This window comes from Carassius carassius, chromosome 45 (assembly GCF_963082965.1).
Source record: "Carassius carassius chromosome 45, fCarCar2.1, whole genome shotgun sequence".
NCBI lineage: Eukaryota > Metazoa > Chordata > Actinopteri > Cypriniformes > Cyprinidae > Carassius > Carassius carassius.
In genome coordinates, this window is record NC_081799.1 from 10,324,567 (window position 1) to 10,351,569 (window position 27,003).

Consider the following 27,003-nt stretch of genomic DNA (forward strand, 5'->3'; position numbering starts at 1 on the left):
AGAGCGACTATGACGCTCAAGATGCTGTCTAGGCAGGCAGCTGATCTCACTAGTGTTTGAGACACGGCCAATGTGGCACACGCACATGAACGCGTAATACACGCAATGATTTGAGTGAGTGTTTGAGAGACCCTTGAATTTCTGCATCTGCGGACGGAAAGGACAGAAGAAACCGCTGCTTTACAGTCTCAGGTACGATTAGGCGACATGTTTATTTCTCATCACATATAATAGCTGGGATGCAGTGGAGGGTGAGCTGACAATATGGTCAGGTTATTTACGTGTATGGATTTGCGGTCATCGTTTGCAGCTGTTTGATGTAATGATATTTTGCCCTAGTCGATCATAAGCACCAGTAGAGGTAGCTTCTGTGGTAAACAGAGGCATCATCAGACACTTGTCTTTCTACGCAGAAGAGTCTCGCGATCTCTGGAGGACAATTATAGTTTTATTTGAAAATGTCGAATCTGGGTTTAAAATCCAGACTAGAAAATAAAATGTGTCCTTAGGCCACATAACCTTCGACAAAATCTTAAGACCTTAAATAAGGACAGTGCTCTGTATGGGCCTGTCCTGTAGCCTATGCGTTATCATTCATGACTCGAGTCATATAATTAACAATATTTACGCAGTTTGCATTGAAACCAATTATATTATGATTCAATTAAATTTTGCACGTATATATTTTGTTTGATTTATTAGCGAATTACATTTTACTTGTGCCTTTCTAGCGTCCCGAAATAACATAGAGATTAAAAAACGGAGTAAATATAGGCTATAAAGAAACGAAATGAAAGTGAAGGAAATAGCAACAGTCTCATTGCTGACTCTGAAGACTGCTTCAATGTTTTCCTGTCCAAAGCAACAGGAAACTACTGCTTCCTTCAGTCCTGCAGATTATTTCTTTGAGCAACACTTTAAAAAAAAAAAAAAAGTCTAGATAAATTAAATGTACTGTTGTTGTTGTTGTTGTTGTTATTATAGACTTATATTTAGATTTTTAAAAGTGTACTAGTGGGGAATTACCAGTGTTTGACTATAATACCAGCGGCTCTGATTCATTTTAGTTGAAATATTTATTAAAGGAATGACTGCAGACAAAAACAAAATCATTTGGTCTTTGAGTTGACAGCATTGATGGTGGCAGTGAAAAAACTTTCTCATCATCAGATTAAAGGCGGTAAGATGTAAGGAGCAAAGAGTCACGTGGTGATGTCTTGATCCAGAGATGCTTCTCTCTCTCAGTGGTATATTTCCTTCTGGTTTGTCCCCCCTGTAGCTAAATATTGCTGTGCGTTTATTTTAAATTCCCCATGGCATTTGAGAGACTATTTAGTACTGAACATATGAAGATGAGTAGTGACGGTGCATAATGCAACTCTGAAGCAGACTGAATATCTGTTTGATATTATAAATCAAGTCACAGCAGATGACCTCCCCTTCCTGCACTGCTTCACTTAGATTGGATTTACATGGAAGATCAATGCTAAAGTAAAGTTTCATTTCTATCCAGTGTTTTCTGTTGTGTTCTGTTCTGTTCTGTTCTGTTCTATTCTATTCCATTTTGCGGTTTTAGGACTATTAAAAACTATGCTGTCTGGTTTTTATCTATTCTATTCTTTTTATTATGCCGCATTCTAATATTCCCTGTCATAATAATTCTATTTTGCTATTTGTTAGTTCAGGGCAATTCTAATCCCTGTAGTCTGTTGTTAATGTCTGGCCTAGATCTATTCCATTCTATTTTTCTATTCTATTTAATTTTACTGTATTTAGAACATGCCTATTCTATTCTGTATGGACTAGATCAATTCCATTCTATTCTATTGTCACGTTCTGTTTTTTTCCTGTTATTCTTTATTCATTCTTGTCATTATCCTGTTTTTATGTTCTACTCTGTTGTATTCTACTCTATTTAGCAGGTTTTAGGTTTTGCTATACTCTATTAATTCATGTCAATCTGATTTTGCCATTTTCAGGACTATTCTGTTCTTTTCTGTCTGGTTTAGATCTATTCCCTTCCCCTCTTTTTTTTAATTCTATTTTGATATATTCTGTTTTTTCCACTCATATTCTCTTCCATTTATTCAGCTGTTTTTAGGACTATTTAGGAATTTTTCTGTTGTGCTATATTATATAAATTCCTGTCATATTCTATTATATTCAGTTTCACCATTTTAGAACACGTCTGTTCTATCATAATTTGTTCTGCTCTATTCCATTCTATTCTATTCTAATCTATTCTATTCCGTTCTGTTCTATTCTTTCCTGTCATGCTCTATTCTGTTGTGTTGTATTATATTTTGCAGTTTTTAAGACCAAACTATTCTATTCTGCCATATTCTATTAATTCCTGTCATATTCTATTCTATTCAATTTCGCAGTTTTTAGGACTATTCTATTCGGTTCCATTCTAGGACTACTGGACTATTCCTTTCTATTCTGTTATTTTCTGTTAGAATATTTCCTGTTATAGGCTATTCTGCTCTATTCTCATCTGTGGTATTCTATTCTGTTTGGTTCAGTTCAGTTTTGTTTCTGTTCTTTTCTGTCCTAAACCTGCAACACAGGATGTAATATGTTGTGTGGGGGAAAAAAGTGATTTGATGAGTTGTTATAATGCACTCTCTGGCTGTTGATGTCTTCTCCTGTCATTGAGATTGCTGTTAAGTGATTGACTAAGAGAACTGAGAAGCATAGCAGGTTTGATCAATGGAGCACTAATCTGATTGAACAAATCCAGCAGTCAGTCTCTCCGCGGGTCTGATCTTCACAAGCTTGTTGACTGAACTAGGCAAGACAATCCAGATCTCTGCTAAACCTCCAGGCATATGACCTGGATAGCACTACACGCGGAATAAAGCTGAGTCTGGAATAAAGAAACATGGCTGCCCGACCACGAGAAGCACATCAGAAGTGATGGGGAGGAGTTAGGAAGAGCTTGTTTTCTAGGCCGTTATGTGCAGCATGGCCATTGTTCTCTTATGAGAGATCTTCAAGAGGAGGGCTTCCTCAGGCTGTTTATGTTGAGCCAGAAACACAAGCAACTCCTCACATCACCCTCCCAGTGGAGCAGCAAGGCCTCACAGAGGTAATAGATCCTGTATCCATCAGCGTTGCTTGGAGAATTCTCTTCAGACGGAGCAGAGCGTTGCCCTGGTGACGCAACCGCCGGGTCTGATTGGGCGTTGGCTGCTCTTGGTCTGCTGAGATAAGTGCATTTCAGTTTGGGTGGAGAGAGAAGTGGGTGGGGTCTTCAAGGCAGCGTGTAGAGCGAGAGAGAGATGACAAGGACTAGGGAGAATGAGAGTGGGATGACAGGAAGTCTGGATCTCTCAGCGTAGGATTTCCTCTTCATCACAGAGCTGGAGCTGAGGTGGAATCCTGCTGTGTATTGTGGCTTGTTTTGCCTCCAAAACGTCTGTTTCCTTTCAGACTGATGACGGTTGGTTTTTATTATTTTTTTTATGTTATGTATTATTTATGGATTCAGTATCATATCAGTTGTATCATACCATAAAGGTAGTTTACTAACGTAAACTAAACCAAACCAAATTATTATTTATATTAAGGTTCAGATTCAAATCTGTTTAGTTTTTTTCATTTAAAATTCAACTGACTTCACAAAAAATATGGTTTAGGATCTCTCAGATATTGATAAAAACATACTTGTGTGACTATGTTGTCCTTGGAAGTGTGTTTTGATGGTTGAACGTCCAACCAAATAAGCATTTTCATATCAGTATTTTTGTCTTGTCTTCAAGTGAAAATCCAACTAAACATCCATAAAACGAGTAATTAACTTATTTAATTTACTTATCAGTAACATGATTAAGAAATTGATTTCTTTGCAGTGAATAAGAATCATACTCCCTGACTGCTTACTCATTCATGCTAAAACTCCCTGTCTGATTGGAGATAAGGCTTTCTGTGGATCTCATGAATGCACTGCCTTGCTTCCTTATTAACACGCACTGTTTTCTTTAATGCTTGCCTTGAAGCAGGTCCATTAATAACAGTCTGTTTCAGAGGAATGTTAGTATTGATAGATCATAAGCTTCTCTCTATGTTTTGGTGTAGTACATATTTTTAAGCTGCTGGCATACACGTTGTTCTTATGTTCTCAGTACATACTTACATTAGATAACATGAACAATGATAAATAGTTCATTTCAACATTTACTTATACATTAGTCTGTTCATATTATTTAATGGAGCTAGTGATTTCATGGTTAACAGATGCTCATTTATACTGACCGAGGTCAAACAATTTCACCACTAGTTAAAAAATAGAATAATTTTATTGAAATGGTTTTTAAATTGTTTTTCAACAATGAAACAGCATTTAGCAAATGCTAAACAGTTGTAAAAGATTTACCAAATTCTTTGTGTAAGTAATCTGTTGTAACATCGTCACAATGTCCCATTTTTAAAATCCAACAGTAATTCAAACTTGATCTATGACATTTATTAACTCATGAATAAATGTTAAAGACTGGCTGTCCCACTAAGACTGTTATTTTCCTGATATATTTTCCTTATTATTCCTGACATGTTTTTCCAAAGTAATTCGGCACAAAAGACAACGATTATTTAGTATTGTTTTAGTGCTGTCAAATGATTAATCACGATTAATCGCATACTAAATAAAAAATATTTGTTTGCCTAATATATGTGTGCTCTGTGTATATTTATTATGTATATATAATAATACACACATACATACAATATATATTTTGAAAATATTTACATGTATTTACATGTCTATTTATATTCATATAATTTATATTCTAAATAATTAATTTATTACATAAACAACATGTTTTTCTAAAATATATACATGAATGTGTATTTATATATAGTGTGCATGAAAAATATACACAGCACACATACATATATTATGTAAACAAAAACTTTTATTTTGAATGTGATTAATCGTGATTAATCGTTTGACAGCACTAAAAGTAATATTAATCAGTATTAAAGCAATAATATTGTTTCTTTATGTGCTCTTTTTTTTTCAGATAAAGTTGATTAATTTTTAAAGTTTTGACATTGTCTCAAGACTTGTAAACATCAATATTGAGATCAAGTCTATTGACCATTATGAGTATTTCCCCTGAAAGATGGCAGAAAGATTTGCAGTTGTGGTGCATCATTGTAAAGGCAAATCTAAAAATCAATCGGCTCTCTGCTGTATTTTGAGGTAATGTGTGCTATCAGATTCCTGCTGGAACAGCAGAAGGCTCAATTTTAAGGTTACCTGTGATGTGCACCACAGCACAAGCTACAGCAGAAATACACAATAAAGTATGTAATCTCTGTAAAGTAAGAAACCGGATAGTAAGAATCACACAAATGAAAATATCCTCACGGATGCCATTATTATTGTAATTACTGAAGTGCACAATTGTTTTCTCAGCGTGTGAATGAGCAGTAAATCAAACTTTATTTGTGCCTGGTGCTCAGGAACTCTTCTTAGCCAGATTGGACTTGAATTACAGACGGCTTGATGCACATGGGTCCCCTCATCTCAAACACAAGCCATTTACATTTTACTCTCAGGGTGATCAATCATGTCGGTAAGGAGGTGCTGAGGGTCTTAGTACAGCGTCCTTCATGCCAGAGTAAACCTGACCTGAGCTGATCGCTAACCCTCCTAACCAGCAGAGACAGCCAGCTGTGGCTTAGGTCAGGCCAGGGCGGAAAAGATGGAGGAAAGGAAACCAATAGTGATGTTTGGTGACACAATAGATTTCTGTCTCACTGCCCTTAAATTTCAAAGCTTTGTGTAAAGAAAAAAATTGAGGTTTTGTCTTTAGAATAGCCAAACAAGAAATGTTTAAAATGCTGTAAATGGGAATAATAAAGGGAAAATGGAAAAAGCAAACAAAATCCCCAAATCAAAAGAAAATGTATAGATAGAATTAATTGTCATATTAGAGTAATATGCACAGTATTATTATTATTTTTGTTTTATAGTGTGAAATTTTATATATAGCCCTTTATTCAATACAGACTATTTCAAATCAGCTTCATGTTAATAAACAGGAAAATAACTTAGTTTTATACAATTAATCAATTCTTCATCTTCAGCTGTAATGGAGCTCTACAGAAGATTATAGTGTCATTCAAAAACACTGTCGATGTTGTAAAGTTACTGTTATTTTCCAGGTATTTCAGTGGAAGTTTTGTACTCCTCCTATAGTGTCAGTGCAGGTGATAATTTTACTGAATATGAATTGTATTTTAAGTCAAATTAAATAATTACATTGTTTAATTTAAGTGTTACACCTGAGAAAGTGTTAAAAGCGCTTTGAGTATTAAGAAAGGCACTTTACAAAAAAAAAAGTATTATTATTATAATTAATAGTGAAGAAATGCTGCATTGTCAGCTGACTGAAAATCTAAAATTTAATTACTAAAATGATTCAAACTGAAATAGATATTAATAAAAGCTAAAAAGAAAAATATATGTTTAATATGAATAATAATAAATGACCTAATAAGCCCATTAAATCTTCAGCTAAAATTAAAATGAAAACAGAAAATATAGAGGTAAAAGTTAATTCTAAATATTAATGAATACCATAAAAGTATATATAAATAATACTAAAGTAACACGATACAGAATCACTTTTCATGGAGATCATCTTACAAAAGGCTTTACTTATAATTGTCTCTGCATATTAATCTCAACTATTATAGCAGTATTTTTAAAAATATTTTTATTTTAAAATTGAAATTTTAATTTTATTGCAGTATTTAGAATTAGTATTTAGACATGTGTGTAATTGGCATTAAAACATGCATTTCCCTTGACATTTTGTCTCTTTTCCCCTGAAGCAAGGCATGAGCAGTCAAAACACAGCAGAACGTCAAACCTCTCGCATTACCTCGAGTGAACTCAACTCCCAACTCCAGCAAATCAAAGAGATGTTTTTGCAAAAAGGCATCTCTGTCAACTATTTTAATGCAAGGAAATGGTTTCAAAACGCCTTGAGGCTTGTATCCTTCTCAGAGAATGTCACTTATGTTCTTTTCATGAAATATTTCGAGGTTCATCCTTAAATGAAAATGAAATGACTGAAATTCTAATTAGCACATTAACCCTTGCCAACCCGAGACCATCTGTACTGAGCATACTCAGCTGATGTTTTCTGATGCTGGGACCTGATAAATACTGTGTTCAGTTCTCAATTCTGCTCATCATGATGTCACTTCCCCTCCCCCACACTAACAGGATACCGTCCCTGCTTCATCTAATGAATTAACATGTAATTTCATAAAGACACGAGTCCACTGATCCTCTATAGTGGAGATCAGATGAATGATATAACTGTTCTGCTTCATGTTTATTTATACTAATAGCAGCTATTCACATTGATACCAGTCAATTCTTCCAGTATGGACAAAAACATGCAGTTCATTGAAATATGAATAAATACTACAGCTATATTATACAGGCCTATAAATAACACTAGACAGGATTGCAGGTCTTGGGATCAACTTTGACTTTAAATGTTGTTTCTCGCATATTAAATTGAGCTAGGAGCAAGTATTTTAACAGAAAAAATGACATACATCGAAATTAATATTCATTTTATGGTACCTTTCTACCATAAACGGATGATACGCAACTCTGAATCCAATAAGCTTGTTATGCATGTATCGTGGGAGGCTAATTAAATGGATCGCCTCAGTCTGCTAATGCGAGATCTTCACCATGTTGTTTTGGCAGACTGTCATTTCAGCTCTCATATTTCATATTTGCAAAGGTGTTCTGAGCCATTTTAGCATATTGCTATAGAATTGCTATGGTTTTATGGATGGTTGCTAAGTAACAGCAAGTATACTTAAACCCTTATTATGGAAAATACTTCACAAAATATATTTTCCCCCTAAAAATATCTAAATATAACAAGATTTGTGAAGATTTTACAATTTACGAGAGAAGAAATAGGTGTTTATTAAAGAATAGGTCAGTTTTTTTTTCTTGTAGAAAGAAAGATAATTTATCAAAAGAGACATTAAAATAAAAATAATTACAAATAACTTCTTTTGAAATCTCTATTCGTGAAAGAATCCTAAAATTTAGAAATGTAGGTTTCCACTAAAATATTAAGCTGCACAGCTGTTTCCAACTTTGATAATAATAAGAAATGTTTCTTGAGCAGCAAATCAGTATATTAGATTATTTTCTGAAGGATTACACGGAACACTGGAGGAATGATCCTGAAAATTCAGCTTTGACATCACTGGAATAAAATATGTTTTAAAATATATTCAATTAGAGAACAGTTATTTTAAGTTCTAATACTATTTCACAATATTACTGATTTACTGTATTTTTATATATTAAATGTGGCCTTGGTGAGAACTGAAAGAAGGGGGAATATTGAATAGTAGTGTATGTAATAATAATAATACAAATATAATTTATAAATATATACAATTTTAATAAACAAAAATAAATGTAATCCAAGAGATATTCTCTTCCTTTTTTAATAATAATAAAAAAATGTAACTGGAAATTTTATTAAAATACTGCTCAACAAAATTAGTTAGCCTTAACACTGCTTTAGTATTGTCATTTAACTAATAATTCATTATTTATAATACTTAATTTGCTTCTATTTTGAATTCATGTTTGGCTTTTTTGTACTCTTTTGCAGATCTGTGTAACTGGAAGAGCGAAGAAAGGAGTTTTATAGTTTACCTCAGTCATGCAGAAGGTAATGTATGTGGATGTTATCATGCTTGATTTGTATTGTTTTTTTTTTCCAAGTTCATTTCATTTCAAGCCATTTTTGCCAAAAATCATCAATCTCCTACCACTAGAATTTCCAGAATGTTTTCTCAATTCCTCATATGTGGACACTAACCTCTATTTTGTCTTTCTGTCAAAGTTAACCCTATGATCAGATCTGCAGTGGGGGTTTTTTCACTTAGTGAGAATGGAAAGGGGGCGTGGCTGACTGACACACATCATCACTTTGACTGATGACATTACTTATAGATCTTATTTCTCATTAACAACATGTCACTGGATAGAAGCAGTTAAATGATGACCTCTGACCTTTTTGCTCTGCTCTCCCACCACAGGCAGGAACGGCCCCATCCTCCCGGGGTCCAAGTGCTCCTGGGTCCCCAGCCACCTCGATTGTGGTAAGTAAAACTTTCAGTTTCACTGATAACACATGCGTTCTGTTATCTGCCATAAAGCACATGCTTCCCATGAACCCAGTGAGGCATCTCAGAGGACAAGCGTTTCTTTCACTCAGCCTCTCTCTTTCGAACTCCCCAAAGGCACGCATGGACAATCAGGTCATTGGATATAAAGACTTGGCAGCCATTCCCAAAGACAAAGCCATTCTTGAGGTGGAACGGCCAGATCTGATGGTGTACGAGCCACATTTCAATATCTCAGCCCTGGATCGGATAAGTCTCTCCAGAAGCAGAGAGGTCAGAAAAGAACGAATGTGTCTTTAGATCGAGTCTGTTTCATTGTACCATTGGGAAGCATTTGAGAAGCTTTATTGTGTGTTTTACAACTTCCACTTCAAGTGGAATCAATATATGTTTTGGCGAACAGGAAGCTAGATATAATGGTGAGGTGTAACTTTAATGCTATTAGTCAAGCTTTGTTATGCATGTGAAATCATTTGTGTGTGTTAAAGAGCCACAGAGCCATTGGATGTCAGACGCTGAAAACGATGCACATGTGTGTGTTCTGTTTTCTCTCCTTGTCTCCTCCAGAGATCGATGTCTCCTCATTCTATCTCTCCCCCACCTTCCCCTGAGGTGAGCCAGCAAGTCTCTGTCCATCATTAGCTTTAACCACCACACTTCTCTTCCTGTACACTTCCTGTGTCATTGTTTTACTGAGCCACTCCATTAATGAAGGACTTTTTTATTTTCAGAATTACATTTCAGCTGTGTTTCCCAAAGCAAATATATCTTTAGTTCTGTTTCATTCATGTTAATAATAATGTTAATAATTACATTTATAATAGCTTAATTAGCCATAATATGCAAATAATCAACAGCATGTTGTTATCATTATATAATTTATAATTCATTATAATCATTACTATTAATTAGAATATTATATTGTAGTACTGTTTTTTAATATCGAATATGAATTAATACGATTAATCATTAACATTTATTAATCAGAATAGTTTAATTTTAGTCCCTCTTTACCGATTAATATTATAAATTTTTACTTATTATTATAAATTATTATGGTACAGTATTTGAATATTGTTGTTATATTGAATATTAAGTAATATTATTACAATTCAATTAAAGTATATAAACATTATTATAAAAAAAAATTAAGCAAATCTAAAAAGTGATACGTTTTTACTATCCATTATATTTTCATTTTTATTTATTTAGTTCTTGGTAATTAATTAAAATCGGCCACTATTAGACATAGCTTGACAGTTATTAGTGTCATATAGTTATCAGCCAGAAGTATTGTAAAGATACATCTTCTGATTCAAAGCTAGGGCACATCATCAGTGATGTTACTAGTGGTCATCGGGTGTTTGGGTCTTTCGAGCATCAGACACCCTCGCACAGGTGACCCAGCTAAGGTTGATCAGCCCTCAGCTTGTGCCCTAGCAGTGCTCAACCACGGATCTTCCCTCTTTAACCAGAGCCACCTAGAAGCTTTTTCTGCTGCCTCTGTACTATTATAGATGGCCCTTCTTCTCCTCTCTCCAGTAATGTCGAGTGCAGTATAAGATCTGCTGAGAGACTGTCCTGCAAAGCCTCTGCATCCAACTTCCACTGGCAAGCACCTTGCCTTCCACCCTTTCCTGTGGCCATCGCTAACTAAACTGTTGTACTTCTCCTTCTTCCGCTCAAAGGCCTCCTCCATGCGGTCTACCCACCGCACTGTAAGCTTCAGCATGGCATGACTCTTCATTGCTTCTGACACCAGAACCATGTCAGGCCTGAGGGTGGTTTCAGCGACGTGCTGCGGGAACTTGAGTTGACTGCCCACATCCACTGTAAGCTGCCAGAACTGTGCACTGTTGAGCAACCCTGATATTGCTCTTGATGTTGGATTTGGTTTCTCTCCAGCTCTGATGTAGTAGGTGGTTTGCTTCCGGGGTTTGGACATTCGACATTCGATCTGAAGATTGGCGCTGCACACGTGGCGACTTGCAACAGGTGTCTGCAGTTGAGTGTAATTGTTTTCATGAGTGTTGGAGTAGTTCTCTTGGTTTGTTTGCAGTTCTTTTATTTTTCTATTTTTAATACAATACAATTTAATATTGTTCTGTGATGTCTCTAAGGAAGATGGGGATATCATTGCTGGTTTTAATACTTTTATTCCACTCTGCTGCTGGAACATTTTCGAACCGGATTCAATACACCCGAGATCTTCTCCTTGAGCTAAACACAGGCAGCTTGATGTCGAGGCAACTTGCAAATTCCCCCCTGTTTAAGGACATTATGGCTTACAATAATTGCCAGCTTTTTAGTCCTGGAGAAGATGGCAGGACCAGAAGAAAAACACGTAAAAGAGGCAAAAAAGGCGGCGTGCGATAGCACGTGAGAATCCTAACAAGGAAGAGACGTCTGCCTCTACCTTCAATAGTCCTGGCAAATGTTCAATCACTGAAAAACAAGGTGGATGAACTGCAAGCACGAGTATCTCACACACGGGAGTTCAGAGATGTGTGTGTTTTAGCCTTCACTGAGACGTGGCTGATGGCCGCAGACATGGATCCTACAACCGACATTGATGGATTCGGGGTACCAATACGTCTTGATCGTGACCCATGTACGATGGGGAAGCGGCAGGGAGGTGGAGTATGTTTTTATATTAACCCAAGATGGTGTAATAATGTGACTGTTCGGGAGAAAATTTGCCTACCGGACATTGAGCTATTGACAATTTCGGTGAGACCATATTATTTGCCAAGGGAATTTCCTCAAGTGTTTTTGTCGGTTGTGTATATTCACCCTAAGGCTAACTTTAAAAACGCAAATGAGGTATTGTTCTCTGTGTTGCAAAGACTTCAGTCCATCTCACCTGATGCCCCATGTCTTGTAATGGGTGATTTTAACCGCAGTAACTGCAGTAAAACATTTAGCCATTTTCATCAGTACATCACTTGTCACACTCGAGGAAATAAGACTCTTGACTTATGTTATGGATCCATACGAGGAGCGTACAGATCCGTTGCTGAGTCTCCTCTGGGCTCCTCTGACCACAGAGTGGTGCACCTGTTTCCAACATATAAGACTGTGCTGCAAAGGAGAGGCACAGAATCACGGACAGTCCAGGTATGGAATGAGGATGGTATATTGGCCCTACAAGGATGAGTGCACGGACTGGTTTGTTTTTCATGCACCATCTGACAATATTAATGAGTTGACTGATGTGGTGGCTAGTTATATCTCATTCTGTGTCGATAATGTGATTGATACCAAGGTTATCACCAGGCATTCAAATAATAAGCCTTGGTTTAATAATGAACTGAAAAATCTTCTTAAGAAGAAAAGTGTTGTTTTTAAAAGTGGTGATAAAGTTGCTTATTCTGCTATTAGGAAGGAAGTAAGAGCTGCTATTGCAAAGGCAAAACATAATTATAAAGAAAAAATAGAACAAAAATATTTAAATGCTGATCAAAGGGCGGTGTGGGACGGAATGAAACTAATGACAGGTATACAGGGAAGTAGAACTACGATATCCTTAAATGGGTATACATCTAATGCGTGTTTAGCGAATGAACTTAATAAATTTTATCTAAGATTCGATGTGGATGATGATAATGTGAAGTTTTACTTTGGGCAAAGCAATAGGCCTACTGTATTTAGTATCGATGCTCCTACGGTGGCTAGGTTTTTTAAAAGGATAAAAGTAAATAAAAGCCCTGGACCAGATAATATTAGTGGTAAGGTGTTGAGTGTATGTAGTTCACAGCTAAGTGGCATATTCACAGAGATTTTTAATATGTCAGTTAGAACTCAAATTGTACCACAAATCTGGAAACATGCCATAGTTGTTCCTGTGGCGAAATGTAGGAGTCCGAAGGTTTTAAATGATTTTAGACCGGTAGCCCTTACCTCACTAGTAATGAAAACATTTGAAAAAATTGTGAGAATAGAGATATTGAAGTATGTAGAAAATAATTTGGATCCTCTCCAGTTTGCGTACAGAGTAGAGAGGGGGGTTGAGGATGCCATAACCACTCTTGTACACTTAGTAGCCCAACATCTGGAGACCCCAAAAACAAGGGCACGGCTAGCTTTTATTGATTTCTCATCTGCATTCAACACAATCAAGCCACATGTATTAGCTGAAAAATTAGTTCGATTATGTAACCTTGATCTTAATCTAGTAGGATGGATCGTGAATTTTTTATCAAATAGAACCCAGTGTGTGAGAGTCAACAGTCTGCTTTCTTCCAAATTATGTTCTTCTATTGGCTCGCCTCAAGGGTGTGTTCTTTCCCCTCTTCTCTTTATTTTGTATACTAATGATTGTAGGAGCACATTTGACAATAGGTATATGTTAAAGTTCGCGGATGATATGGTTATTGTGAGTCTTCTTGTAAATGAGGAGACATCTCATGGCCCAGTGGTGGAGGACTTTGTCTCTTGGTGTGCAAAATGTAACCTAAATCTAAATATATCAAAGACCAAAGACATGATCATAGATTTTGGAAAATCTCCCATTTCAGTTTCTCCTACTGTAATAAATGGAAGAGATATTGAGTTTGTGGATGAATATCGTTATCTGGGTACAGTTATTGATAATAAATTAAATTTTAATGCTAACACAGATGCCATTTGTAAAAAGGTTCAGCAGCGTATGTTTTTCTTAAGAAAAATGAACTCTTTTAAAGTATGCTCAGTGTTAATGACACTGTTTTATCGGAGCTTTATTGAATCCGTAATTTCTTATTGTGACATTGTATGGTTTGATTGTATCAGCCTGTCCAACAGAAACAGAATAACCAAACTGATAAAGACTGCTTCGAAAGTGATTGGAGTTCAGCAGATACTGCCCCAGGACATTTTTAAAGGACGTGTTGTCAAAAAAGCCTTTGCGATAATCAATTGCCCAACACACCCATTACACAAAGAGTTTGTTATTCTTCCATCAGGACGTAGATATAGAGTAATGGGAGGGAGAACAAGGAGGTTTAAGAACTCATTCATACCAACTGCTATTCTAATGTTAAATAATCTGTAATCATGAGTGTTTATTATGTGAGTGTTTGCTATGTGAGTGTTTTTTGTGATGTGCAGCACCAGTGCAAAACCAATTTCCTAAGGGATAAATAAACTCGAACAGAACAGAACAGAACAGAACAGACAGCTCATGATGGCACTGCATATGCTCTCTGCGATTGTCTTGAGTACTTGGTCATGTTGCCATCAGTATTGTCCTTTCCGCCAGAGCTTTTGGGCAGTAACTCAGAATATGCTCAAGGGTCCCCTTCCTCTGGCAGAGTAGACATGCCGGTGTATCGGCCAAGCCCACGCAGTACAGATTGGATGGACTGGGAAGGACGTCATAGACTGCCAGGACTAGGAACTTAATATGGTGTGGATCTGCCCTCCAGAGGTCAGTCCACGTGATCTTCCCCTCCAAAACTTGCTCCCATCTCATCCATGTCTCATTCCCACTGCTCTGCTAGTCCTCTCTTCCTCCATGGCTGCTCTAACCTCGTGCTGGACCAATTGCCTCCTCTCTTTCCCCCGAGCCTTGTCAAAACAGGGGGAGGGGGAGGGGTGGCATAGTTCTTAGTCCAGCCCTTCCTCTGGCCACTGTTCCCACCAGGACTCCATGGTGTAGCCGTGATTCTGCTTGATCCACTGCAGTCTCTGCTCTCCACTTGTTGCCAGTCCTGACTGCTACCCCTGCTCCGGAGACCTTGGGGGTCTACTGACTCATAGAGTTGCAGCACCTCTCTTGCACGTGAGACTTTGAACTCCTCCTGAAGTCCCATATGGGGCCATGCTGCTCAAGCTCCTTGGCAGTCCTAACCTTCTCCTCAGATAGCCACTTACTCTTCTTTTCAAATCTGAGATCGTAGTGATCGGAAACTCATAGAGAAGCAATGGCCACAGTATCCTTGGCAGAATCCCATGCTGATAAATCCACGCCTTGAATTTTTCTGGAAGGCCTGACTTGTCAACGTCCTTAAGCCGTCCTTCCAGCTCCTCACACGTGCTCTTGATGGAGGCTGTGTCCCTGAGGCTGCTGTCAAAGAAATTGCTCTTGCCCCAAGCTCTTGATCGGCTTCTTGCAGATGATAAAAATATGGTTCCTGTGATGGAGAAACGAAACTTGTCCACCACTCTGCCCTTTTTTAAGACCAAGGATCTTGATTTTGCTGGCTTAAATGACATCCTGACCCATCCCATCACCCTTTCCAGCCCCACCAGGATCCACCTGCCTCCTGGCACTGACTCGGTGGTCACTGTCAGATCGTCCATGAAGGCGCGAATTGGTGATTATCCAGACTTATACTTGGAACCTCTACATTCTGGGACAGCCAATTTCACCTACATGTTCTTTGCCAGAGCAAACAGGATCACTGAGGTGGTGCAGCCTGTGTTGATTCCCACCTCCAATCTGTGCCAGTCTGATGTTATTGATCCAGTGAAGGCTCTCAGGCTGAAATTGCTGTAATAGTCCAGGATGAGTTCTCTTACAACAGCTGGGACATGGTGCCTCCACACTCCTTCTGCAACTCCTTCCCAACTGACATGGGATCCACACTCCTTCTGCAACTTTCCACTGCTGCACTGCTTTCCCCCTTCTCCAGATAACCTTCAACATCTTCCAAAGCCGGTGCAGTAGCTTGGGACAGTGCTTGTAGACCTTGTAGTGTGTTCTGCTTGGTCTTGGGGCAGATATTGACCTTGCTTTCCGTACCACTTCCTGAACTTCTTTTAGGAATGGCTCCCTCAGATTGAAGGCCTCCATCGGATCTGGTGGTATTATCACAGCCTTGCACTGCCCTAGCTCCTGGTCTCGCATAGGGTCCCTGAAGGTGTCTTGGAGGTATTGGTCGACTTCTTCCTTAGTACAGGCCAGCCATCCACTGCGTTTCTGCCCGAGGGGCTCCTTCGTAAAGCCAAAAAGGTTGTGGATAAAAGCGGCCTGCTTCCTGGCCCTTCCATCATTCGTCTCCTGTGATGATTGGCTCTGCGTAGAATTAGGAGCCTCTTCCTGAGTATTTGAGTTCTGCCAGTGCTGCACACCGAACCTCTCTGCAGCCATACTCTCTATGATGGTTGTCATAGTCAGCAGTCTCTTCTTAACATCCCCTTTGGCTGAAACTTCCAGCACCTTGTCTACACCCTCTTCAAACTTCTGCCACTCTGCTGTTTTAGAGGCTTGGGGCCACCTGATTCTTCTCTTCTCAGACTTCCTGGTTAAAGGGACTGTTTGCATCACTTGGAGGCTCTGGGCTCTGTGGGGTGCTTCCGGGCCCATCTCCTCCTCTTTCTCACCAAGTGCTAGACCTGTGCATTGTGATGCTTGCTGTCGCTCCTAGCATTGTATCCTTGTTTGATGGATCTTAAGGTCCTTCTCATTCTTGCAGATCTTTCCACACAAGCATTCTGTGCTTGTCATCAACGTTTGTCCGTTGCTGATGGTCATTAACCTTGAATCTGACCGGATGGGGTACTCATCCTCCCTCCCACTCAGGCTCCCCTGGTGGTATATTTCCTGTCTTTGTCCTGTAGCTTATTGGATCCTCTTTCACAGGAGGTGCGGTTAGGGGTGCTAATATGATTTATTTTTAATAAATAGTTTATACGATTCATTATAATATTATATTGTAGTATGTATTTTTTATATTGAATATAAATCTGAATTAATACTATACATTTTTTAGCATTATTAATCAGACTATATCAATTAATATTAACAAAGGTACCAATTATTTTATTGAATATAAAAATGAATGTTTATTATTATTGTGCATTCCTAATGAACTAATCTAACTAGAACACTGAACAGTGGAATCAATTGGCACTCTATGCTGCTGAGCACTCTTTTTACAGTAAGGCATGAGTTTGCATTGTCATATTATTGATGCAGGCAGTGAAATATGATGGCCTGGCTTCTGTTAACATGCTGAGTGTTTCAGTTATGCCCACTCTTTAGATTGAAACAGGAATTTATATCACCATACTGAAATGCTTCATTATTAGCATTCCAGAGTAATTGAAGGTTTATGCAGTTCCCCTGTTCCTTCAGATATTTGCTTCTAAAGAGTCAAAGGAGTGGTCAGAGCAGGGCTCTCCAGGAGGCTCCAACATGGGCTCCACGGTGCAGCTCCGCAAAATCAGCCCCGTGCAGCACTTCCACAGGCCGGGTACTTCATAGCACAACCACACCTTTCAGAATCATTCAAACGTGTGTGAGTTGTAACTGTACATGTACATTTATGTTTCAGACATGGGCATCAACATCTATAAGAAGCCACCAATTTACAAACACGGTATTTGTTCTTTTACTCTTTAAAACATATAGTTTTCTAGTTAGTGATCTTCACCTCACTCTCATGTAAGATTGTTGTATCGAAAGATGAACTGGTCACATTATGCTTTTGATGTTTATCTCTTCTCTGTCCTCAGACGGACAGACGGGAACGTCTCACAGTAAACATGATGTGATCATTGAGTCCTCCAAGTTCCCAGCAGCCCAGCCGCCGGATCCCAGCCAACCTTCAAAGATAGAGACGGAATACTGGCCCTGTCCACCCTCTCTAGCCACTATGGGTAAATGCTCAGCAGCTTCATATTTCTGGTTTATTTACCGCTCCACATCACTGCATACTGAAGGTGAAATGACTGAAGTGTAATGTCCCTGATAATATTGCAGCTGTAGAGAAGCAAGTTAACTTGAATTAATCAGAGATTATTAACTTTTTAGCAAATGTGTGTTTAAAATGTAGTATAATAAATATAAATATTATTTGTATAATAAAAATAGTAGTATAAAAATAGTATAATAAATATTATTCATTATAACATTATATTGTAGTATTTTCATATTATTGTGACATTAAATGCAAATTAAATAAATATTGTCTTTCTCCACTGATTAATAATTTAATTGTTATATAATAAAATTATTACATTACATTATTTTTTTTACAATATTATATTGTAGTAATCTAATAATATTGTAATATTGAATATAAATATTAATACTAATCAAGCCATACTATTAATAATTATTTTTAACATTAAAAATTATAAGAATTAATATTTATTCTTTTGTTGATTATTATTATTTGTAATATATTGTAGGATTTTGATATTTGTCATGTTAAATATGAATATTCATTATTCAATGACTAGCATTCATTTTAAAAATTTAAATGTAATTTATCTCCACTGTTTTACGATTTAATTTGTAATACTTCTTATTATACAATATTACAATATTATATTGTTATATCCTAATATTATTGTAAAATATAAAATATGAATATAAATATTAATGTGATATATGAATTACTACTATTATTAACATTATTGTATATAATAATTAAAATCGATTAATTTATTGATTAATAAATATTATTTTTTAATAATATTATATGTTATATGTATTATTGCTATTTTAAATTATATTATTTGTAAAATATTGTAGTATTATGATATTATTGTAATATGAATATGAATTATTCATTTTAATTACTAATGACTAGCATTCATTTTATTAATTTAAATAAAAAATTTCTCCACTGGTTTATGATTTAATTTGTATTTATATTATATAGTAGTATCCTAATATTATTTCAATATGAAATATAAATGTGAATTACTACTATTAACATTATTGATTATAATAATTAAAATATATGAAATTATTAATTAAATCAATATGATCATTTCATTTTCATATTCATGTTGTAGTATTCTAGTATTGTTGTAATATTAAATATGAATAAACATTCGCTCTCTCCTTCCAGAGATTGAGTGGAGGAAGAAGGCAGCCGAGCAGGGAAAGCCAGTCGAGGACGACGAGTTTGAGGATCTGACAGAAGATGCAAAGAGACTCCAGGAACAGGAACTTCAGAAGGTGAAAGTACTGTTGAGATTAATATCCCTCTCTGTCTACATAAATCAGCCCTGCGCTGGGAATATTTCTCTAAAGCTAGATGATGAAGTTTTTTGTTTGAAGGCAGTGCTGGAAGGATACGCACACACAGCGTTAATTGAGCTCGCTAATCATGACTGGGCTGTTTGTTTTTCAGATACAGTCCAACTTGGGCAAATTGATCCTGAAGGAGGAAATTGAGAAATCAGTGGTCATCCGCAGAAAAACACGTTCCCTGCCAGACGGGACAAACATACAGTTGGGTATGTGATGCCAGTTTTAGTCTCAGCGCACTTCATGCAACATGTGCTTTCAGTAGCTTCATCTATTGACATTTGAAAGACACTTTATAGTAGAGTTTACACTCTTAACATCAAAGGCTCTTTGTTGATATTGATAGCTCCATGAAGAACCTTTGCAAATAGGTGCACCTACAGGTTCTTTGCGAAACCTAGAATGGTTCTTCTGTGGCATCACTGCAACAAACTCCTTTCATTTTAAAAGTGTATATGCGCTGCATTTTGCTAATCTCTCTTTATACACACACACACACACACACAGTAGATTTGTATCAAGCGTCTCACGCATGTTGCTCCTGCCAGCAAGTCACTGAAGACACTCAGTGTTCAGATGATGAACTGCGTTCGTGTGAATAGAAAGTCTATTGAGGAATGTATGTATATTGCGCTTCTAATGAAATGTTTCATTGGCATTCATTGCAGGATCATCAGCCACTGCTACTAAATCAGCCTCTTTACCTCCCTGCAGTCGAACGGGCCTCACCAGGGTACGTTCCTATAATGCTGATCTATTTCATTATTAATATTATTATTATTATAATTTTTTTTTTTTGTCATTTAAAATAGAAAATCCAGAAATGTTCTAAATTATTGTTATCTATGAAAATTAATAGTATTCATTATTAGAATTATTAATGGAAATAAAATGATAAATTAACAAATTCATTCTATCTTTACTTAATATTATTTTAATATAAAACATGTACATTTAATAATAATAATAATTAACATTTTTAACTGCAATAATTCAAATATAGTCTTTCTTTACTAATATAATACATTTTCAATTGTAATTCTAAATATTAATTAATACTGTTAATTTTTTTCTGATCAGTATCATATGAATGTTTTATTAACTATTAATATTAATAATATTACTTATTAGCATTCATTATTTTAATAAATACATTTTATTTATCTTTACTGATAAATATCTTTCTTTGATATATTTAAAATGACCATTGAAAATATGAATTATTAACAATTTTTCACTGTAATATTAAATATGAACATTCATCATATTATTTGTAGTAAATAACACAGTCTCTAATTACTGATTAAAGACAGTAAATATTGTTCTGATTGGTTAACATTTTCACACTTAAAATGTTGGTTTGCTGTTACATCCAGGATAGTTGGCAAGATATAAATATTGGTTAGCACATAATCTGTTTTAAGTTTGGGTGCCATATCATATTGGGTGAATATCAGGGTTGATTTTTAAAGATGGGCCAGTCATGTGGCAGACATGTCAGCTGATGTTTAAGACGTTCCTCTAGCTTTTTTGTGTTTCTCTTCATGCATGTAGCTCCAGTCGGCAGACTTCACCTCCACAGACAAAGGAAAAGCAAAAACAGGTATGGTCAAACATCTAGTACACATAAGCAGTGCATCCAAATTCTCAATATGTATATGTTTCTGCTATAATATCATAGGAATTTGAGTGGGAATCCACAGATATGAGGCAAATATTTGTTTCTGAATATTTTTCTTTCTGTGCTCCTCAGGTGTACAGGTAAGAAGATCTCACAAGCATGTGGCTGCTGCATGGTTTTCTAATATGCCAGCAGCAGCTAACAGGCTCTGACATTTGCTGCTACTAATGTTCCTTTACCCTGACATCAGCCTACACTCCTCTCATGGCTTCAGACTCATTTGATCTCCGCACACTGTTTGCACACTTAATAATGAGTCGAATGAGGCTGATTCATTATTATGGATGTAAATGTACCTGTCTCATATTGATCTCCTTTGTCCCGGGGGGTCATTTTTGGGGGCTGGGGTGGCGTCTTCATAGAATGGCGATTCTCAGAGGGGGAGAATGGACAGAGGAAGCTCTCTTCCTAGTATTCTGGAACAGAAGGTGAGGCAGATCTTACGAGACCCTCCAAAGTTTTCATGTTCTGCTTCTCTCTTCTAAGCCCATGCCACACATTCACTCGCTCACACCCATGTTGCTTCTAAACCTTGCTTCCACTGAATGCAGAATTCAGTATGATGCCATCCATGCAGACAGCACCGAAGTGAAAACTTTGGAGGTTGTGTTGTGAACATTCTCCCTTGAGCAAGCCGCTAAAATGTGACGGCCTGTTTACTGTGTCCAGACAATCAAAAAGTACCACATAAAATGTTACCAAAATGCAATGAAATCTCATCTCCCTTCAGATATATCCATATGAAATGCTGGTTGTAACCCACAGAGGGCGCAGTAAACTTCCTCCAGGTGTTGACAGGACCAGATTAGAGGCAAGTCACAAATAAACACTGCTTAACCTTTAGTATATAAAATAAAAAGTAATATAACAGTTTAATGTGTTTGAGTTTTGTTTTTGTTTTTTTGCCATTATATGCTCAAAATACTTAGCAAAAATAATTATTTATATTATTGTTTTATTAATAAAATATGAATAATTAATCATTATTAAAGTATTATTACATTACATAATGCAAATAATAATAATTAGAAAATGTGTATTTATTTATTTTTAATTTGTGGTAGGAGTGTTTGAAAAACATAAAAATAATAATAAGAATAATTATTGTTATTATTATTAACAATAATAGTAATAGGAATTATTATTATTGGAAATCATAACTGAACGTATTTGTTTATTTATTTATTATATGTGATTGTGTATTTGAGAAATAATAATAACGTTTATTTAAAATATATGTATTTATTCTGTGAAAACATATTGAATACAATAAATATTTCTTAATGTTTTTTTTTTAATTTTCAAATATTTTATTATTATTATTATTATTATTATTATTATTTTGAGTTCCAAACACTCCTACCACAAATCATGCATTATTATTATTATTATAAGATCAAGTAACTGAACATACTGTATAAACAGATTTATTTATGATTGCATGTTTGAGAGAAAATAACAACATCATCTCTTATAAAAAAAAATGTATTTTATTAATTTTTTTATTGTTTTCCAAGCACTCTTACCACAAATACATGAATAATTTTATACAAGATTTTTTATGAATTTTAATATTTTCAAATAGTTTATTATTATTATTATTATTATTATTAAATTTCCCCAAACATTCCTACCACTAACAAATAAATAAATGTAATAAACTAAATAAAGAAATAAATAATTTTAATCAACTAAATAATGTTTTATAAAAAAAATTTGTTTCAGTATTTTATTGACATGGTGATAGTATGCCATACATGTGATACTAATATACTCTGCTGTAAATAATTTTGTAACATAATTCAATATTGACTGCACTATTTGCTGAAGTTAAGTTGGCGATGTTTCCCCGTCCTCTATAGTATTTGTCTCAGAACGCACACATAACTGAACGCTTGTTGTTCTTTTGTTTGTAAAGCGGCATCTGTCTCCGGAGGACTTCCAGAGTTTATTCGGAATGCCCATCACAGAATTTGATCGTCTGTCACTATGGAAACGGAACGACCTGAAGAAGAAAGTGTCCCTTTTCTAACATTAGGACATTTGGACTTGGACACTGAACCCCTCGCCCTCCAGAGACGCCAGTTATATCCACTCTAATCTAATACGGATGCTATGCAGACATTTGTAGAAGACACCACATCACCAGATGATATTTCACTCACATATACAGCACTCTCTGTACGTCTGGTGTACATAATAAAGACAGAATAAAGACTTGTGCATCCCTACAGTCGCTTCACATCTGGAAAATCGGATTATTAGTGATGAAATATCAATTTCATAAACTGCTCCAGCCGTTTCTTTACGCCTTACATCTATTTCAAATTCTTAAAGTGCCCAGAGATGTTTATAATAATAGGCCTATATATTTACACAAAGTTTTAATCGTAAACGTCACTTGTTTTTATTATATGTTCACTAATATTCCACTATAAACTTAATTTATTGTATCCCAAACACATATGCACTGTACATATATCATGTTATTTTTATTTATTCTTGGTGTCGATATGTAAAAGTTCAGCTTTAACAATCACTAGATGAACATTTCTAACATCTAGCAAAAATGAAATGTTCATCATCATTCATTAAAAATGCATGGACACTAGGTTTACATTATTTATTCAGTTTTACCGATAAAAGCACTGCGATATACAACTTCTATTCACGCTAATAGCAACAGTGTTATATTGTGGACTAATATGAAATATCTGAGCTCAGGCTTTGGATTCTCGTACAGTAGGTTGTAATTACTAAACAGCACTAGAGGATCTTTGTTCCACTCCGTTTTCTTGGATTCCGGATGTCTTTTGTCGATGCATACTTGTGTTTTTACTGTCTTTAGTGGTTGGTCTCCATTGTGGTGTCTTTTAAAATGGCACAGGTGTTATCAAATCATGCACTGCACGCTTACAGTACAGTGGAGACTGTCAACGATTACGTGTCTGTCATAGTTCTGTGTTTCATCCGCGTTTTTATGTAACATGGTGTAATGTTGAAAAAAAATAAAAGCTTCATGTTAGAATTTGTCAAGCAAACATTTTTTGGTAAATTTTCTGAAAAAGAAAAAAAATGTTGCATTAATATAATAATGCGATAACTTTGTGCATGTGGTGTTTTGTTAAATTGAACACTACCGTTCAAAAGTTTGAGGTTTGTACGTTTTTTTATTGTATTTTTTTATGGTTTTGAAAAGTGATAATTATTAGAAATAGTAATATTGTGAAATATTACCACAATTTTTAAATAATTTTGTGTACTTTTTTTGTTCTTTTTATTATTATTTTTATATTATTTTGTTTAATGTATTCTGTATTTTTATTATTTTACAATATTAATTTTAGATTTACATGTATTTTCAATGCATGTGATAAAATACCTTAGAAATTATCATAATTAACAAATTAGCTGCCCTTTAATGTTTTAGCATTGTTAAAATAATGACAATTTTAGTGAAAAGGGAACTTTCAATGTGCCAAGTATTCACCAATTTTAATCAACAAATGAAGACATTACAAAGATTAAACTATTTACTCCATTTACTTTTTTTTCTTTCTTTACAGAACATAATAATTCTTCTTATTTCGAGAATACCAGGCACCGCAACTTTAGAAAAGTGTTTTCCTTTGTGATTTATTACTGGTCTGTTTTTCAGTGAACACAAGGTGGCAGCAGTGTTCAGAACTAGGACAGGCCCAGATTACTGTGAGAAGTGTCTATTCTGAGAATATCTTTCCCATACTTAGAAATAGATATTACATATAAAGGCATAAATAAATAAAACATGCCTGAAGTACTATAATAGAGCAAATAAATAAATAAATTACACAAATAAAGTTAAAGAAAGGTAAGAAGACCCAAGTGGATCAACAGGAAGTTAAATGTCCAAATGTCGGAAATAGTTGGATTTTGTAGAAGTTTACCGACTCTCCTGAGGAGCTGTCTATAATGTGGAGCTGAACTGGATTTGCAGGAGCACTGCTGCAGATGTCCATTGTGTGATTAGAGAGGCAAACCTCAGGTGGCCCATCAGGTCATTATAGACTTTGCTGCCATGCCTTTCACTTTCTGGAGGTCTAAATGGGCTTCTGGCTGTTTTACTCCCACAATAGAATAATTGGAGACAGGTCACATGACACCTATGAGTCAGATCAAGACAAAGGATCGCCGCAGGGAAGCCAAGCACCTTCTGTACAGTCAGATCCGAGCCAGCGCGGTTCAGTAGTGAGCCCGTTTTACCCAGTGCTCCATTGTGCTTATCTTTAACATGGCACACATGGCTTAGAAACACAGGGCGCATTTCATGCCTTCACAGCACGTTAATGAGCGTGGGTTTTGAAAAAGAATGACAATTACTGAAACTTTGCCTGTATGGGTTCTGACGCACGTCATCTTTGGCAAGGCAAAGATATGAGAAGTAAAGCCTGATATTCTCCATAAAGCAGCATTAATTCCTACTGAACTACTTTAGGCCCTTTGATCTCATTTCAATTAGTGCATGGCTTGAATTAAATGTTTAATTCACCTAATGTGTTTATTTGATTGCGATCACATCATTCATTATAATGTGGCATATTAAAATCAGTTAAAACACACATTTAATAAATTCATATATATTAATTTAATATAGTGTCATAAACGTGCCACTAACTACATACTGGGTAAATAAAAAAAAAAAAAAAAAATTAAATTAAATTAAATTAAATTAAATTAAATTAAATTAAATTAGCCTACAGTAGTCCAGTAGACACATATAATTAATTAATATAATGTGTCATAAACATATCATATACTTGCTGTGAATTTTTTATTAAATTAAATTACATTAAATTAACCTACAGTAATCAAATATAGACACAAATGTGTAAATTAATTTAAAATTAAATTATATTATTAAAATGTAAAAAAAAAAAAAATTTTAGCCCAGTAGTGAAGATACCCAACAATGTACATTTATATTAATTTAACTGAAAATACAATTTTAGAATACACATTTGAATAAACATTTTAATTATATATATATATTTATATTTATATAATATACACACAATTGTCTGCTCAGTATTAGGTGCGACTAATATATAAACATGGATTTTTGTTGTGTTTTAAAATTAAATTAATTCTGCTCACGTTTCACTTATGTGTTGAAGACTTCAAAATATCATCATCTAATATCATATAATTTTTAATTCCCTATAATGCAGAACTTGATGATACAGCCATAACCTCAGCTGGTGGGCTTGCTAGCTTTTGAATGTCCCAAAGCATTAATGCACCAAAACCCCATGTATCTTGTCTTCCTGTGCTAGATTAAGGTTCATTTATCCTTCAGAAGGGGTCTATGGGGGAAATGCAGACGAGAAGCTGTCACTTCAATGGAGCAGTGTTGTGGGATGGAGAAACCAGGGCAGATGGCAAACCCTCAAGTGTGAGAGACTTTAATTCAAAAATGACATTTCAGACCACATGTGGAAGTGTGCAGAAGGCCTTGAGCAGCACTCAGAACAGTTCTGTGATGTTTATCAGCAGCACCCTTGCACTATTTTCTTAGCTCTATAAATGATGCATCTCGCCGCTTCATCACAACTCTTCTATATGTTCGTGTGGTTTGATTCATGAGAGCCTCTGTGTTATTTCATGCTCAGCACCACTGGGAAAATATATTCCACTACACTTATTAGCATTTATCATTTAGCATGTCCAGTTTTGTTCAGAAAAATAGGAACTAAAGCTATCTAATAGGGGTCAGAATCAGTTTGCTTCTTGAAACAATTAACATTTATTCGATTCCAATTCATTTGGGAAGGCTATTATGAAAGCATTTAATATTTTCAAGGAAAATCTCTTTGTCTCTTTGTGCTAATGGTGTACAGAGCAGTGTTTCAGGCTGATTGATTAGAGAAAATTGTAAATCTGGAATTGAGCTGAAAAAAAGAATATTAAGAGTCGGAAAACGTGCTGCGTTAACGTGAGACTCTTATCGGGCGATAAAAAATATCGCCATTAATCTATTCTCAAAGTTGTGTTGGGAGCTGGGTCTATACTAAGCGAGCTATGATGACTATCACCTTGATATTTTATATAACCGACTGGCTGAGGCCAGCCTAAAAAGATGCTCAGGACAGTTGACGGGCCACTGCTGCGCATCGTCATGTAAGCT

At 35.6% G+C, this 27,003-nt stretch overlaps 1 protein-coding gene across 4 annotated transcripts; it reads left to right on the forward strand.

The window, feature by feature from the left end:
• dmtn (dematin actin binding protein) lies at positions 1-23,868 on the forward strand. Of its 4 annotated transcripts, XM_059539123.1 has the most exons (15): positions 1-192; positions 8,676-8,735; positions 9,106-9,168; positions 9,310-9,465; positions 9,760-9,804; positions 17,252-17,369; positions 17,451-17,495; positions 17,632-17,775; positions 18,978-19,087; positions 19,263-19,368; positions 19,828-19,892; positions 20,714-20,767; positions 21,203-21,268; positions 21,571-21,651; positions 22,759-23,868. In XM_059539123.1, exons 2-15 carry the CDS (start codon positions 8,727-8,729, stop codon positions 22,870-22,872), a joined length of 1,176 nt encoding a protein of 391 aa, XP_059395106.1. In that variant the 5' UTR covers positions 1-192; positions 8,676-8,726; the 3' UTR covers positions 22,873-23,868. The 4 variants fall into 4 exon arrangements, 3 of the variants coding, with proteins under 3 accessions (XP_059395106.1, XP_059395103.1, XP_059395105.1); XR_009427512.1 differs by lacking the exon at positions 22,759-23,868 and having other exon boundaries at positions 20,714-20,762; positions 20,913-21,268; XM_059539120.1 differs by lacking the exon at positions 22,759-23,868 and having other exon boundaries at positions 20,714-20,762; positions 20,913-21,650.
• Positions 23,869-27,003: the final 3,135 nt, after the last annotated feature.

Coding starts and splice junctions, on each gene's coding strand:
- dmtn (XM_059539123.1), top strand. Junction 9,805..17,251: donor CTCCCCCACCTTCCCCTGAG/GTGAGCCAGCAA, acceptor CTGTTCCTTCAG/ATATTTGCTTCTAAAGAGTC. Junction 17,776..18,977: donor ACCCTCTCTAGCCACTATGG/GTAAATGCTCAG, acceptor CTCTCCTTCCAG/AGATTGAGTGGAGGAAGAAG.